Source organism: Diorhabda sublineata, chromosome 2 (assembly GCF_026230105.1).
Source record: "Diorhabda sublineata isolate icDioSubl1.1 chromosome 2, icDioSubl1.1, whole genome shotgun sequence".
NCBI classification, from domain to species: Eukaryota; Metazoa; Arthropoda; class Insecta; order Coleoptera; family Chrysomelidae; genus Diorhabda; species Diorhabda sublineata.
This window is the reverse complement of record NC_079475.1, coordinates 32466161-32480789: the sequence shown is the minus strand read 5'-3', so window position 1 is coordinate 32480789 and position 14629 is coordinate 32466161. Positions and strand designations below refer to the sequence as shown.

Sequence of the window (14629 nt, the reverse complement as noted above, 5' to 3'; positions counted from 1 at the left end):
ATGGAAAATTGTGAAAAAATATGTATTGAACCAATAATATCAAAATACTGATATAACGATAAACCGTGGAAAAATTTGGAGTGTAAAATTTTAACGACTGTCCAGATATTGTGGTGTTATATAGAAAAGATACTCTTACGATAAAAATTGATTTTTGGTTTCGTACTTTCAAAGGGTTTTGTTGAGTAAAAATTTACATTATACATCATAAAGAATGTGTGGTTCAATTTATCATCCCAGTCTATTACACCCAATATATTAGCATAAGTTACTCATAGTGATCATTTATGGTTTTTTAATTCAAGTATATAATCTACTTTTTCAATTCTTCATTAATTTTATTAAGACATAGTAATTCTTTTCTCCTCATATTGACTTAACTAAAAAATTGATTCATGATTTATAAAAATTATCCTATAATTTTGCCACCGTTAACTTAAATTATTTTCTATCCTATTTAAACATATGACACCCGCTGCTTATATTAAACTACCATTCGCAACTATAATTGGATTTCAAAATGATATTGCTTCCTCTATCCGTTCATGAATCCCTTCGGGAATTTAATTTCTAGCGCCTCGAAATTTTTCACATATATACTAATCTATTCAGCTGCTTGACCCCAATAAACAGGTAGGTGTTGCTGTTATAAAATCTAAAAAAGGTAAATTGTGTTTCTGAAGTTGTTTTTCCTTTTAAAATGACTTTGCATTGTGTTTCTTGTTGTTTAGAATCAGAACATACCTCATTATTTATAGTGAGAGACAAACTTAATTACGGTTTTCAGTTTTGTTGACAATTTTCAGTTTTAACTGAATAATTTTTATAATTATATATATAATACGAGGGCGGGTTGACGAAAGAAATGTGCTTTTTCAATGAAAAAGCTACTTTACTGTGATAAATAGTTTTCAACATAATCTTCAAACAATCTTTTGAATTTTCAGCGAATTACTTTTGATTATACAATATGACAATCTCCTTGAAGATACGTTCTCATTCAAAATATGATCAAGTCAAGGATATTATTAACCGTTTCTGGAGTGGATCCAGGGAATTACGGTCCCAAACATCTGTGTTCATGAGGCACTTTCAAGATTAAATTTACGTAACTTTTCCTCAAGCCAGTCCAACTTCAGCACCCAGAGGAATTTAGAACATTAATACATCTTCGAGGATATTATCTTCACAAAAAACATATCAATATTTTCATCTTATTTTCTAGATAATATAAAATAATAATAACTTTTATTGATTTTAAAAATATGTTTGTTCTTATTTTTCCACTTCTTTGAAAAAAATTTAACCGCAATTTTGAAATTTTTGGTCATTGAAGATGGGTGCAATATTTACAAAGTAACACTCATAACTTTATTTTACCCGAAACATGCATAAAATACTGAGATTTTAAATATTTTTGCACTAAGGGGTAGTTCACACCCCCCAAAATATAAAAACCCTGGTTCAGCACAGGGAAGATTTCGTAGAAGAGTGTAAGTATAGCTTCAATTCAAATTTTCATGAAAATGGTGATTATAATAGATGTCTCCTTCTAAAAAAAGCTTTCAATATTATTACCCTCTTTGGAGGGGTTGCATGAGTACGATTTAATCATAAACTTGTTTGAGAATATCAACAGATCTACGAATAATTCATTTAAACTGTATATTACTCAAGTACATGCTAATATCGAAGATTTTTTATTTTTTTACGATAAGGCGTAGTTTTCACCCCAAAAAATAAAAAGCGCCTTTCGGTATAGAGTAAATTTTGAATAAGAAGTTGTTCGTGTTTTGAAACAAAACGAAAATAAAACTAAAGCGATATAAAATGAACTATTATGTTTTAGTTTTAAATTTTGGTTTGGAAGATCGGTACTTCATGTTGAGTACCATGACGAATACCCAAGTAGCGTTATAGTTCCACTTAGTGCAACATATGCCAATTTACTACTTTAATAGCTTTACGCCGAAATCCTCAACTGTATCACAAATCTCAATAGGCTGTAGTAATGGTTAAACATATGATAAATTCAAACTAACGAGTCTAAATCCGTCACAATAAACCAGCATGAAATTCCACATGGAAAGGAAGCTAAATATTTGGGAATACATCTGGATAGAAGACTTTCTTGGAAGAAACATCTCTTTATGGAAATTAGAGAAAAATTACAACTGTCTCTACAGAATAAACTATTAGTATAGAAGACAATATTTAACCCGATTTGGACAAATATAATCCAGCTAAGGGGTTCAACGTCTTCATTAAACATAAATATTATCGGGAGATTTCAATAAAAAGTTCTGACAATGATAACTTGCTCTATGACATATGCCCAATAACATCATTGCAAGGGATTTACAAGTCTTCAGTGACTGAAAGTAAACTTCAGTATCTGAAGACGATAAATGGAAACGCACGTCAGACAGTGTAATCATGAATTTTGGTGTAGTGGTACAGTGTATTCATAATCTAGCAACAAAGGTAAAATATTAAGTAAATCTTTCACATGGGTTTTTCATTACATTCTGTAATTTAGGGTTACTATCAGTTTCAACAAAAGTATGAAGTATAGTATTCTACTCGCTTATAATGAGTAATTATTCACTCGTGACTAATATACTATTAATTGTAGCTTTTTTTTCATAAATTCAAGTTTACTTCGATTTATATTTTTTCTCTCAGTTTCTATCGATTTAATATATTTAGCATTATTTTCGAAAACATACATTTTATAAATGTTGTTCATTACTTTATCGTGACTACATAAACAAAGCATGACAAATTAATATTCAAATTTGATATTAATTTTTATATGGAAGTTGGTCGTCTGTGCTTCCTGAAAAAGTTCAAAAGTTTGAGGTAAGAAGTGAATGAGCATGTCAATGAAGCTGGATTATCGGGAATCATATGGAAAACAAAAATCTAAGCACAGACTTGAGTTACATTACCATTGCAATTTTAATTCAACAAATACTTGTACATTGAATTGATGATTATATTGTTTATGAATTATTCTTTATCGTCGTTAATATAGAAAAACAATTTCAAATTTTTGTTTGTAATAATTTGAAATAATGAAATGACAATATCGTGTGAGTACTTTGCAACATACAACTCATCGTTGGACAATCAGTGTAATGATTATAGGTTATAACATATTATTCCAAAGGACACCGTTCAATTCAATGTTATCTAATTTTCCATAATTGTGTATTAGTTTTCCTCAACATTTATAAGCAAGATTTTATGAAAATAATAATTAAGACACCTAAATCGATTATTGGAAGGAACCAATTTCCGTAATGTTCCGATTAATGTCATGAAAATATCAACGACTGAAGTTATTTCTGGAAGTGTTACTTTATTAATTTAAATTAATTCGTACATGTACCAAGAGTAAAGTAAACTGCAAATATCAACGTACCTTGTAATTTTAGTAATTACAAAATTGATACCTTAATTAACACATCGCGGTATAAATTATGATTGGATGGAAAGTAATTTTAGTCATTAAAATGTGAATGTCGCCAAACCTGATGCAAATTACGGTAAAATTTCTGTCTTATACATACCAAAAAAATTCCTACAGTTTTTATTAAATTCGTAAACGCTAATCAACCTTATCATTTTTCTTTTCCAAGAACAACCTTCTAATGATCTGAGTATTCGAATGTTCAGAGCAAGATTAATCAATAAGTGATTTAATTTCAACTTAGCATGCTACTTACAACTTAGTTAAAGTTTTCCACTGTGAACATACATAGTTTCTTAGTTCTTAAAATTAATTTCAAAATTTTTGTTCGCTTATCTTTACTTCTGTGCAAACCCACAAAAGCCGCAATTCCTCGACGTATAGTAGTCGCTTCTGATATTTGCTTGCATGTTTTTATTTCTAGAACGCACCTAAGAGAATTTAATATATTCCTCATCTCTTTATTATGAAATATATGTATTATAATTCAATTATTATTACGAGTATAGACGGAATCAGAATAATATGTCTAAATTGTTTCAAGTATTTGCCTTTATAAAATCACTACTGTATTGAAATCTAGTTAGCCTAGACCAGTTCCATGCATAAACAAAATATTGCGTTACCATAGCAACGAACAATAACTTATTAAAAGTGTCAGTGTAAAGTTTGACGTCAAAAAAGTGAACCAGATCTACGCAATAAATTAAAAGAAGAAATATGTCCACCGAAATTGTGAAAATCGAAAAATTGGAGAATCGAGCCATCATCAAGTCCTATATTTAAAAGGGTTAAGAGGTAAGCTGATTTAGGAACATATGCTTAATACCCTTGGTGATCAATGTCTTTCGTATGCGACCGTGAAAAATTGGACAGCAAGCTTCATAAGAGGTAAATTTTCCATTGAGGATGATGACCGATCGGGCCAGTTTCTGTCAGTCCCCGAAAATATCGATGTAGTTCATGACATGATTTCATCAGACTGTCGAATTGGGCTAAAACGGATATCTGAAATATCTGAAGCACTGATTATTTCATACGAACGCGTTCATCATACAGTTCACGTTTATTTGGACATGAGAAAAATTGCTGCAAAATGGAACCCAAAATGTTTGAATGTTGACCAAGTGTGCAAGAGTAGAAGCATCGTGTTCAATCTGTGCTCGATTTGATAACGATATCGACTTATAAACCGAATTTTTACTATGGATGAGACTTGGGAACATTTATACGATCCAGAAAAAAAGCAACAATAGATGGAATGGCGACACTCTGGTTCTCCAGGACCTAAGATGTTTCGTATCCAAAAATCTGCTGAAAAACTTCAGTTTTTTGGAATGGCCATGGATTAATCATGATTGATTTTTTGGATAAGGGTAGAAAAATGGCTGGAGATTACTATTCGACATTACTGACCACTCTACAGGAAAAAATTAAAGAGAAAAGACGAGGAAAGCTATCCAAAAATGTTTTGTTTTTGCAGGACAACGCTCCTGCACACAAATCTCATGTTGCTATACAAAAAATTCGTGATTTAGGGTTTGAATTACTAGAACACCCTCCTTCTCCACCAGATTTGGCTCCGTCCGACTATCATCTCTTTCCTCAACTGAAAAAAAGTTTAAAAGGTCGTGAATTTTCTTCCAGCGAGGAGGTAATAAAAACTGTGGAGGTCTGGTTTTCAGAGCAAGAAGAAACATTTTTTTGAAAGGTCTAGAGACGTTGTAGGTTTGCTGTAATAAATGTATCCAATTAAGAGGAGAATATGTTGAGTAATAAAATATTTTGACATTGAAATTTTGTTTGGTTCTATTGTAGGCTAAGAATTTTTCAATATATCCTTGTATATATAAGGTTAGTGCAGGATTAAATCTTAATAGCCAATGCTTCTTTCTAAGCTTTATAAGCAGTTTTTTAATCTTAGGGCGAGTCCTCCAAAGTAGCTTGAAGTCCAAAGTAAGTACTCAGGTGTTTTACCCGTTTGAAGTTATCTACAGATTTCTACTACGAATATTTTTTTACAAAATTATCTGATCTTTTGCGAAAAAATGTCAATAGGTGAGACATATGATGATATGTCTATAGGCTACATAATTTTACCACAAAAAATTGAAGATTAAGTGAATGAAAATAAAATAAAGAAAAATTATTCAACTATTGCAAAATTCACTTAATTAGAAAACAATCTACGAAAAATTGTGATTTAGTATTTTTTATAATGCCAAAAAAAATTCATAAAGCTTACGTTTTGAGTGCTGACGCGCATCGTTCGTTTTGATGTCGAAGCTCCAAAACTCCAAAATTTTTTCCAACTATTACGAAAGATAGTTATTAAGTAATCTAAAACTAACTGACTAAAAATTGTAATGTAAGTATTTTTTATAATGTCCAAAAAATTGTTTGATTGCATTTCCGCGCTGACGCACTTCGTCGTCTTCGTGAAAGTGCTATATATATAATAGATTTAGAGATACTTCATTGGATTTGCATGTTACAACGTTCCTATTTTTCCACATCTACAGTTTTCGTTTCTTTTTAATGTAAAATTCCCTTTTTCTCGTGATCTTTTTGGAAATATGTCGTTTTGGAAGAGAGGAACCAACTTATAACATCCTGTAACATTTCCTATGTTGATTATAATGAGATAATTTTCTCTTCCCCTAGTGCCTTTAAGCCATTGAAAACTTGTCGATAAATTCTTGACAATCAAATATTTGATCAATCAACCAAATTTCTTCAGTATACTTTATTGCTAGGACGTTTCTTTACACACCGAATGTTTTTCTGTAATACTATCAGCTCATTTAGTAAACAAATACCACAGTTTATTTAAAATTCACTTATTCACTATTCAATAAAATGAAGAAGTTTTGATACCATTGGTCTTAAAGAATAATTTAAATAATAGATGATGACAAAGTTGGGAATGTATATTGTGAACATAAATAGATGAAATAGAGTTATCGAACCATTGAGCTATCGAAGCTATTTTACATTTGGAAAAAGATTCGTAATATTATTGATTTATTTTACCAAAAATCATTATGAAGTATTCTAATTAAAAGTATTGTTAAAGAATAAAATAAAAGCAGAACAGCACATTCTGTTTCACATAAATATCAGGTTAATTGATTCTCGCGATATTATTAAATGTTTCAATAGCATGTTTCTGAATCATGTATTGTCATAAAAAGCGAGATAGTATGCGAATTTTCATGTCAATAGAGTGATTAACGTTGGTAAAAAATTAATCAGAGCATTTCATTTAAACAGACACACTATAGACTATAAGAGTAAGTTAAATAAGAAAAAGTAAAAATAGAGAAGCAATGAAGAAACTAGAAGAGAATCATATGCCACACTAATTGAAAGAGTGTGAAAGAGAAAAGATTAACAATCTTCCAGTTATATTAAGCAATAAGATGATTTCATATAAGAATATAAGAACACGGTGAAACTAGATCCGAATATTCAACTAAAATGGCAGAAACATGTCATTAAGAAAGCAGAGGAACTGAAACTCAAATATAAAAAACTATATTCCAGTAGGAGGAAGCTCTCAACTTATTATTAAAAATACAAAGTACGAGTAATTATGTTTGCTTTCAAAGAGTGCAAAATTAGATATTAAGGAACTCCATATAAAAATAGTCAATGAAGATTGTCGAAGGTGTCGAAGGACGACTTCATAACCACGAAATATTTGAATTTCTAAATAATATAGACACAAAGTACAGGTTCAAACGCTTTCGAGCTTGTTACGCCAGGGTAGAAGCATTTAAAATAATAAAAAGTGAAAAAAATAATAGTACGATGAAGCCGATTGGAAAAGGAGGAATATATAGTAAAACTGGAAGAAAAATAATTTACGGGTGATCTGAGGTCGAGAAGGGAAAGGTGGCGAGCTTTTAAGGGTAAAAAACTGTTTTTCTCGATTTCTGTCAAAACTACAAGTCCTATGGAAAAAAATCAGATAGCGAAGTTGTAGTTGTAAGACGATCATCACCTTTTGTATTCCCACTTTTTTCACATAACCTTAAAATTTATGTGAAAAATCTGAGTTTTTGGTTTTTTTTATCTTTCACAACAAAAATTTTGAGAAGCTACCTTTATATGTCACATATACAATGTAATTTATTTGATTTGAAGTATTCATAAAATTCTCCCATCAAAATTTCAGCTTTTTTCAAAAATTCATTAAAACTCGCATCCGAATTTTTTTCATTACGTACAATTTTTAGTTATTAATTAATTTTTTCCACTCTACTCGAAAAATGTGAGATTCCATCTCACATTGATGAACATAAGTAATTAGAGTCTAGAATTTTAATAAATATCTAAAAATTGTACATAATGATTAAAAAAATATTTGGGATGCGAATTTTTTCGTCTTATTTTTGCCTTTTCCGAGAAAATGGTAATGGTAAGATTTTTGTACACCATCAAGAAGTAGAGATTTCAACTAAGAAAAAACTTCTCAATTTATTAAAAAAAGCTGTTTTAGCTGAATTAGGGTGCTTATTCGATATTATGTCAAAATAATGTTAAAACATAAATATTTCAAATCAAATAAATTACAATATATAGGAAACATAAAAGGGAAACTTTACAAAAGTTCCGTAAAAAAAATGTTTTTTGTAAGAGATAAAAATTGAAACCGAAAAACCGATTTTTTTTATTTTTCACATAAATTTTGAGGTTATGTGAAAAAATTATGAACACAAAAGATTTTTCCATAGGACTCGTAGTTTTTCCAGAAATCAAAATAAACCATTTTTTACCCTTAAAAACTCACCCCCTTTCTCTTCCCAACCGCAGATCGACCGTAAATTATTTTTAATTTTACTTTTAACATATTCTCCTCCTTTTGCAATGGGTTTCATCTTACTATAATTTTTTTTGTTTCGAAAATTATTGACCCTGGTCTATGTGTAAATAGTGTACATGTTGATAACTTGATAAGGTGATTAATTGGGAATACCTGGGACAGTAAAGTACTTAAAAGATTATGTTAAATGTGAAATGTCGGTTAATCGTGAGATTAGTTGCATTGTTTATCTGTTAAAAAAATGTGTTTGTTTATAAATATAGAGCACGCCGTGAAAAAATATGCATTTTAATAAAACATTATAATCCAGCAGTTCTCACAAAATCGTGGTTCACGATCTTAAACGGTTAATAATTAAAGCCGTCGGCCTTACTATACGTTTGCCAAGTTCATTTCGATTCCCTTTCGGTCTTACGAAGGGTAAGTTAAAAGGGGAATAAGGGGCGTTCACTGTCTGTGCATCACGTGCACTGAATTAGAATTAAATAATAAACGAAATAATTCGATAAAAACGAAACAACGTATAGTCTGGAAAGCTGGAAATTTCGTGGAATTGTATTATAACAAACCTCACGGTTTTTATCAATTGGGTTAGAAAATGGCATTTTGAGTATTAATTTTGTTGGGACCGTATTACATTAGTCGGATTCCTCTGCCAAAAATGGCATTAAATTATTGGATAAAATTTTGAAAGTTAATTTCACAATTTATCAATCATCACACTAACTCTAGCACTAAAGGCATTTAGTAACTAACACTTCACTTTAGATATCATTACCAGATAATAGATAAAGCCACCTACCACCTTTTATATTAAATTATGATCGGCGCCGTTAGGAGGCGTGTGACTTTGTACCCGTTACAGTGTTTGGACACTAGTCATTCAAACCTCCATAACAAATTAAAACATCTTCAGAGATGTTAAGAATGATTTTTTTGTGCGAAACACACCATCAAGAATTTTGGACTTTTCAATTGATAAGTTATGAGGAAAAATAATTACACTATGTAGCCAAAAATTTCTTGTTCCTTCTCTCTATAACTCTTAATGTGAGGCTATCTTTTTTCTTCCTGTGCTACTTGATCCAAAAACGAACGTTAATAAAAGAGGCAGACAGAATAAAACAATCAAAAAGTCACAATTCCGAAGTTTGAACAAAGAATTTCAAAACGATGATAGATACGTCTAAGAATTCAAATAGGGAAGAAGTCCTAATATCATAATTGAGGGTGTTTTCTGGAAGATAATGAAACTTGTCATTATAAACGTGCTCAGATATCTGAACCATCATAAAACAGATATATTAAAACTAGTGAGGATATATGGTACTACAGTGAATGATACAACCTGGAAATATTGAATATAAACAAAGAACTAGGAAGCATTTGTAATAAATCACACATAATTATTAAGGGAAGTAAAGTCCAATGGCTCATATAACCTAACCAGACTCCATACTATGGAAGATATAAATATTTTTAGAGTGCAGGATTGGAGAGGTAATATGATGGTCCAAAATCAATAGTGATAGCTCGTGGTTGCAGAAAAGTCCACGAAGAGATTATAGATTTGTTACCGTTGATTTTAGATCGTCTAGACAGCATGTTTTTTATAAACAATTCACAAGGAAAAGAGAAAATCTTTTTCAAAAATCTTCAAGAACAATAGAATTTATGATTGAAAAAAGCGGTTTAATCTTTAATTTTTTAAACAATAGCAGTTAAAAATTATTTTTAAGTAGCTTTTAACCATGAGACATGGAAACAATGAAGATTTTTGAAAATTTTGTAATTTTCGATTGTTATTAAAAAATGGAAAACAATAATTTTTCAATTTTTGCAATGGTTATATATTTATTAGCCTATTGAAAATAACTTCATTAAGGGGAAAAAAATTCTTAGTTTTTAGTTTAATAATAATCGGAGTTTTTATGTTAACTTCCAATTAAAAACAAGTTGTTAATTAACAAATGCATATTTAATGTAAAAATAGGAATAAACTTTTTTATCCTGGATTATTGTTTATTGATGTATTTCAGCACTACATGAATTTTTTCATTTCCTAATATTTATATTTAATATGTTTTCTTATTGTCAGAGTGAGGCAACGCGCGCAACTACCCGTTTTTGACTCTATTTTCAAGACTCAGTACAGTTTCAGGTTTCTCTTAAGATCTCTTTTCAAACTTCCAAAATTTTCAAAATTTTTCGAGATATTCATAAAAACTAAACACTCATTTTCTCTTTCACTTAATTGTTTATAACTTTTGTAATTTTTTTCAGCGCCTTTTCAGACTTTTTTAAGAAACAATACGAATCGAAAGACACCTTAGTCGTAATTTTCAGAAACTACTGAAAATTGGACAAAAAATGTTATTGAACCAGACTAGCTTAACTTTTATAATTTTTGCAACGCAGTGAATTCTTACATTTACTTCACTGCCTAGCATTATTGTTGTGTGTTATGGTAGTTAGAAAGTGAACTGAAAGACTTGAATAAATGAGATATAAAATGTAAAAAACCTCATTGTAGTTTTCGAAAAACCAGTTTTCTATTCAATTCACCTAATTGTAAAATTCATTTCGAAATTTGTAAATATCACAAGCAACATATTTATCATCGGTTATTGAAATGGTAATCTTTTGCCAGAAAAGGTATAAACTTAAAATAAGATGTAAAATAAAAGTTTCCGGAATGATTTTTTTTTATTTAGTAATTTCACTATATTAAATACGTAACGGATTTTTCTATTGAAATTAATAAAGAAATAAATAGCCTCATAACTAAAAGGTGTATAAAAGAGGTAGGTCATAAACAAATCACTATAATCAGGAACAAAATCTTGGTAATAGGTATTAAATAATATGCTTTTAGTACACAGTTTTTGTTGTCACAGATACAATTAGACAAGCAACAACAACATTGTAAATAATCAATTCATATTAAAGCTTTTGATGAACTTTCAGTTAATACTAGAATATGTGATTCATGACCTACCTTACCTACCCTTAACAAACGCAGATATTCTTATTATTATTTATAGAAAGGAAAAAAATGTACTACCTTTTGTATTTTACAGATGACGGTCGCTGGTTGTACATCGTGAGACATGTGCCTACTGTCTAGTAAACAGAGAGCACAAACACAAATCTTACACACGGAACAGAACATATTAAGAGTTTCTTCGACATGTTCGGGACAATTTCCCGTTTTACCTTTAGTAGAACTGCTTAAACCTTTCTTGGGGTCGGATAGAACGTGTTTTGCTAGAGGTCCCCTAGAAGGATGGCAAGATTCGCGACAAGAAGTGCAATACCTTACTTCGCATTGCTCACACATAACAGTAGCATCGTTAGCCGGCTCGGTTTCACACATTTGACATTTTAATGCTAAGTTTTTGAGTTCGCTATATTTTTCGACAATGTTATGCATAATTCGGTATTTAGGAAGATTGTGGACACCATTTTCATCAAAATAAACAAGTTTATGACACACTGGACAAGTGACACTAAGAGTACTTGATACTGTTAAATTATTTTCGATAAAACTGTTAGGCCGAGATGCACATATTACCCCACTATCTGTTTCGCTTAATATCGAGAGTTTGTCGCTTTCCTGATAGTCTCCAGAACTTCCAGAAGTAACACTTTCGGCGTTTTCTGGTACGGAATTTAAGGTCGATGTTGTGTTGTGATTGTTGGCCGGTTGTTGTAAATGTATAGCGCAAAGTAAACATAAAGAATGATGACACGGTAGTAACACTGGGTTACTGTAAAATTGTTTACAAGCCGGACAACATAGTTCTTCTTCCATCGTATCTTAACTTTTCATAAACACTCCACACTACGGTCAACTGCTGCCTACTACACGCGCACGCTGCAATTCAACGACTTTACAACTGTGATAGAAGTTCAAGCATAGACTCTTGAAGCTTTCAGTCACGAGACCGAGAGACTTGAACGCTTGGCGGTGTTGTCGTAGCTACAATGAATATTTCCGTTAGATTTTAATAGAAAATGCAATTGTGTGGAATTTCATAGATATCGTATGAGATATATAATTATAGTTAATATTAGGAACCAATAGTTAATTGTCATTTGAACTAACCCCACATAAAGAAAAACAAACAATTATTATTTCAATGAAATGAAACAGCGATATGTGAGTAGTTGTATATATTAAATACGGGATTCTATTCGACTATAAACTCAAATGAAAACAGTCTTCTAAGCACTGTATAAAATGCAGTTCCCATATGCTCAGAAGCATACAACAATCCCACTAGATAGTTTATATTCCGAAGCTAATGTTTTTGAAGATACATATGTTGCCACACTGCACCAGATTAATCCAACTTATACATTTATAACTAGAAATATGTAAATAATGTACACCTCAAAAAATCCCATGCTCTCCCCCCATTCTTTCTAGTATAATATACTGTTCGAATGAATTGTGACATTTGGTTTTTGTTAAGTTGGCAGTGCTAGTGATATCCCGAACCGTCTTAAACCGGATATATCTACCTAGAGGCATTACGCAGATTTGACTTTGAATATTAAAAGCTCGTTTTGCTGGCTTAGGGTATTATTGATTCAGTTTTTATTGAATATGCTCATTGGTTCTAATTGGTAAATCAAGTATTTTCATATTCAGGATTATTGTCTCCAAATAAAAAAGGAAAATGTGGGGGCAAACAGGAAACAACTTTAAGACATCATGAAATTTTAATAGCAAATAGCAAAGTAAATCGAAAAAGAAGCAAGCACAGAGTTTCGAGCTTCGAACAGATTTGCTTGATTCTGGTGTTAAAATGATTTCTTCAACTGTGCGGAAAAAGCTTAACGACAGATTAAAAAACCAAAGAAAAACAAATAACTAGCTCAGAGAATGATAGTAAATTGTTTAGTATGTATAAAAAAATACAGACTTCTGGAAAACGATTATTTTCAGATACGAAACGAATTGATTTGTACAGAGATGTCAATTAAGTTTTGTTAGACGAATTGAAACTTAAACTCTGCGACGAGATCATATCTAACAGATTATTAAAACCCTCTACTTCTGGGATACTTTCACAATAAATAGAACTGGAAGCTTTGTTCCTATAGAAGACATGATGAATTGTGTTCACGGCATTCAAATATAACGCTGTAGGATTGTTATATTCATAAAATATTTCAAATGTTTAATTTAAAAGTACTTGACTGGGCACCAAACCTGGCATATTCTCACGTAATATATACATATGCGCTACCAAGACGTGTCGTTAAGTTCATTTTTACCAAAAGGGAATTTACTTCATATACCAAAATTTAGATTATTCAATCTGCTTATAGTTAATAATGAGTAAATTTTAGGAAATATTTGTTTTTTTTTCACTTGTCTCAATGAATTCGAAGAATTGAGAACATCTATTACTTACTCCTCAGTTTCTCCATGCTATAATATTTTACCAAAAAACCAACCCATTCCCCTACCCAACACCTCAATACAAGACTTCCTGAATATTAGTTTCAATTCATATTCTACAAAGTATTACTGAATCTAAAAACAGTACTGCTGTAGATTATTCAGTTACCATCTCAAACAATCGTTTCATCAAACGTTCTCCCAAGATATCGAAAAGTTGTAATACATACCGACTCCTTTGCATCTATAAAATCTATTTAAAGCATCTACAGTCCTCATCTTCTAGTACAAACTATAGACAAGCTCCGTCTGAAACTCTACTCTGAAAAGTAACTGTAGCTTTGCTCAGGATCCCCGCTCGATTGGCAATACTGCTAACAAACTTGCAGATTGCTAAGCAGAAGAAATATCAACATCAAACCTCCCAACCAAAAAATATCAGTCACGAAACGACCTCAAAAAGTTTTTCAAGCAAAACATCTATTCGTCATAGTAAAATTGGACCAGAGCTCATCCATCTTCATAAAGGAAATAACACTGCGAATCTTACCCACTAGTTTCAGACTCAGTTCCTAATAACTTTATATCCACCTGGTTTACAATATACTTTATATTATTATCGCTTATTTAAAATTATTTAAATTATCGCTTATGTAAAAAACATTTTTTGGAAAGTGATTTTACTAATTTTAATAGAAAACAAATATAAGCTGTTCCATATATTCCTACCTCTCATCTGCCTTTATTGTCAACTTCCATTAATGGAGATCACAGCTATGCCAATGTTCATGACTGTATAGTAAACCAAGAACATTCATATGATCGTCGAACAGCATTAAGTCGATAATCCAGGTGTTCATGCCATAACATATTACAATTTAGCTGTAGAATAGCCATTAAAGTTTTCGAATGA

General features: G+C 30.9%; 1 protein-coding gene across 2 annotated transcripts in view; it reads right to left on the bottom strand.

The window, feature by feature from the left end:
- LOC130453450 (E3 ubiquitin-protein ligase TRIM9) overlaps positions 1–12206 on the bottom strand; it is a 149874-nt gene extending 137668 nt beyond the window's left edge. Inside the window, exon 1 of one of the 2 annotated variants that reach the window (XM_056793210.1) lies at positions 11368–12206. In XM_056793210.1, coding sequence (XP_056649188.1) covers positions 11368–12117 — 750 coding nt within the window. In that variant the 5' untranslated portion in view covers positions 12118–12206. The remainder of the gene's footprint in view (positions 1–11367) is intronic. The other variant, XM_056793211.1, reaches the window with a different exon arrangement.
- Positions 12207–14629: the final 2423 nt, after the last annotated feature.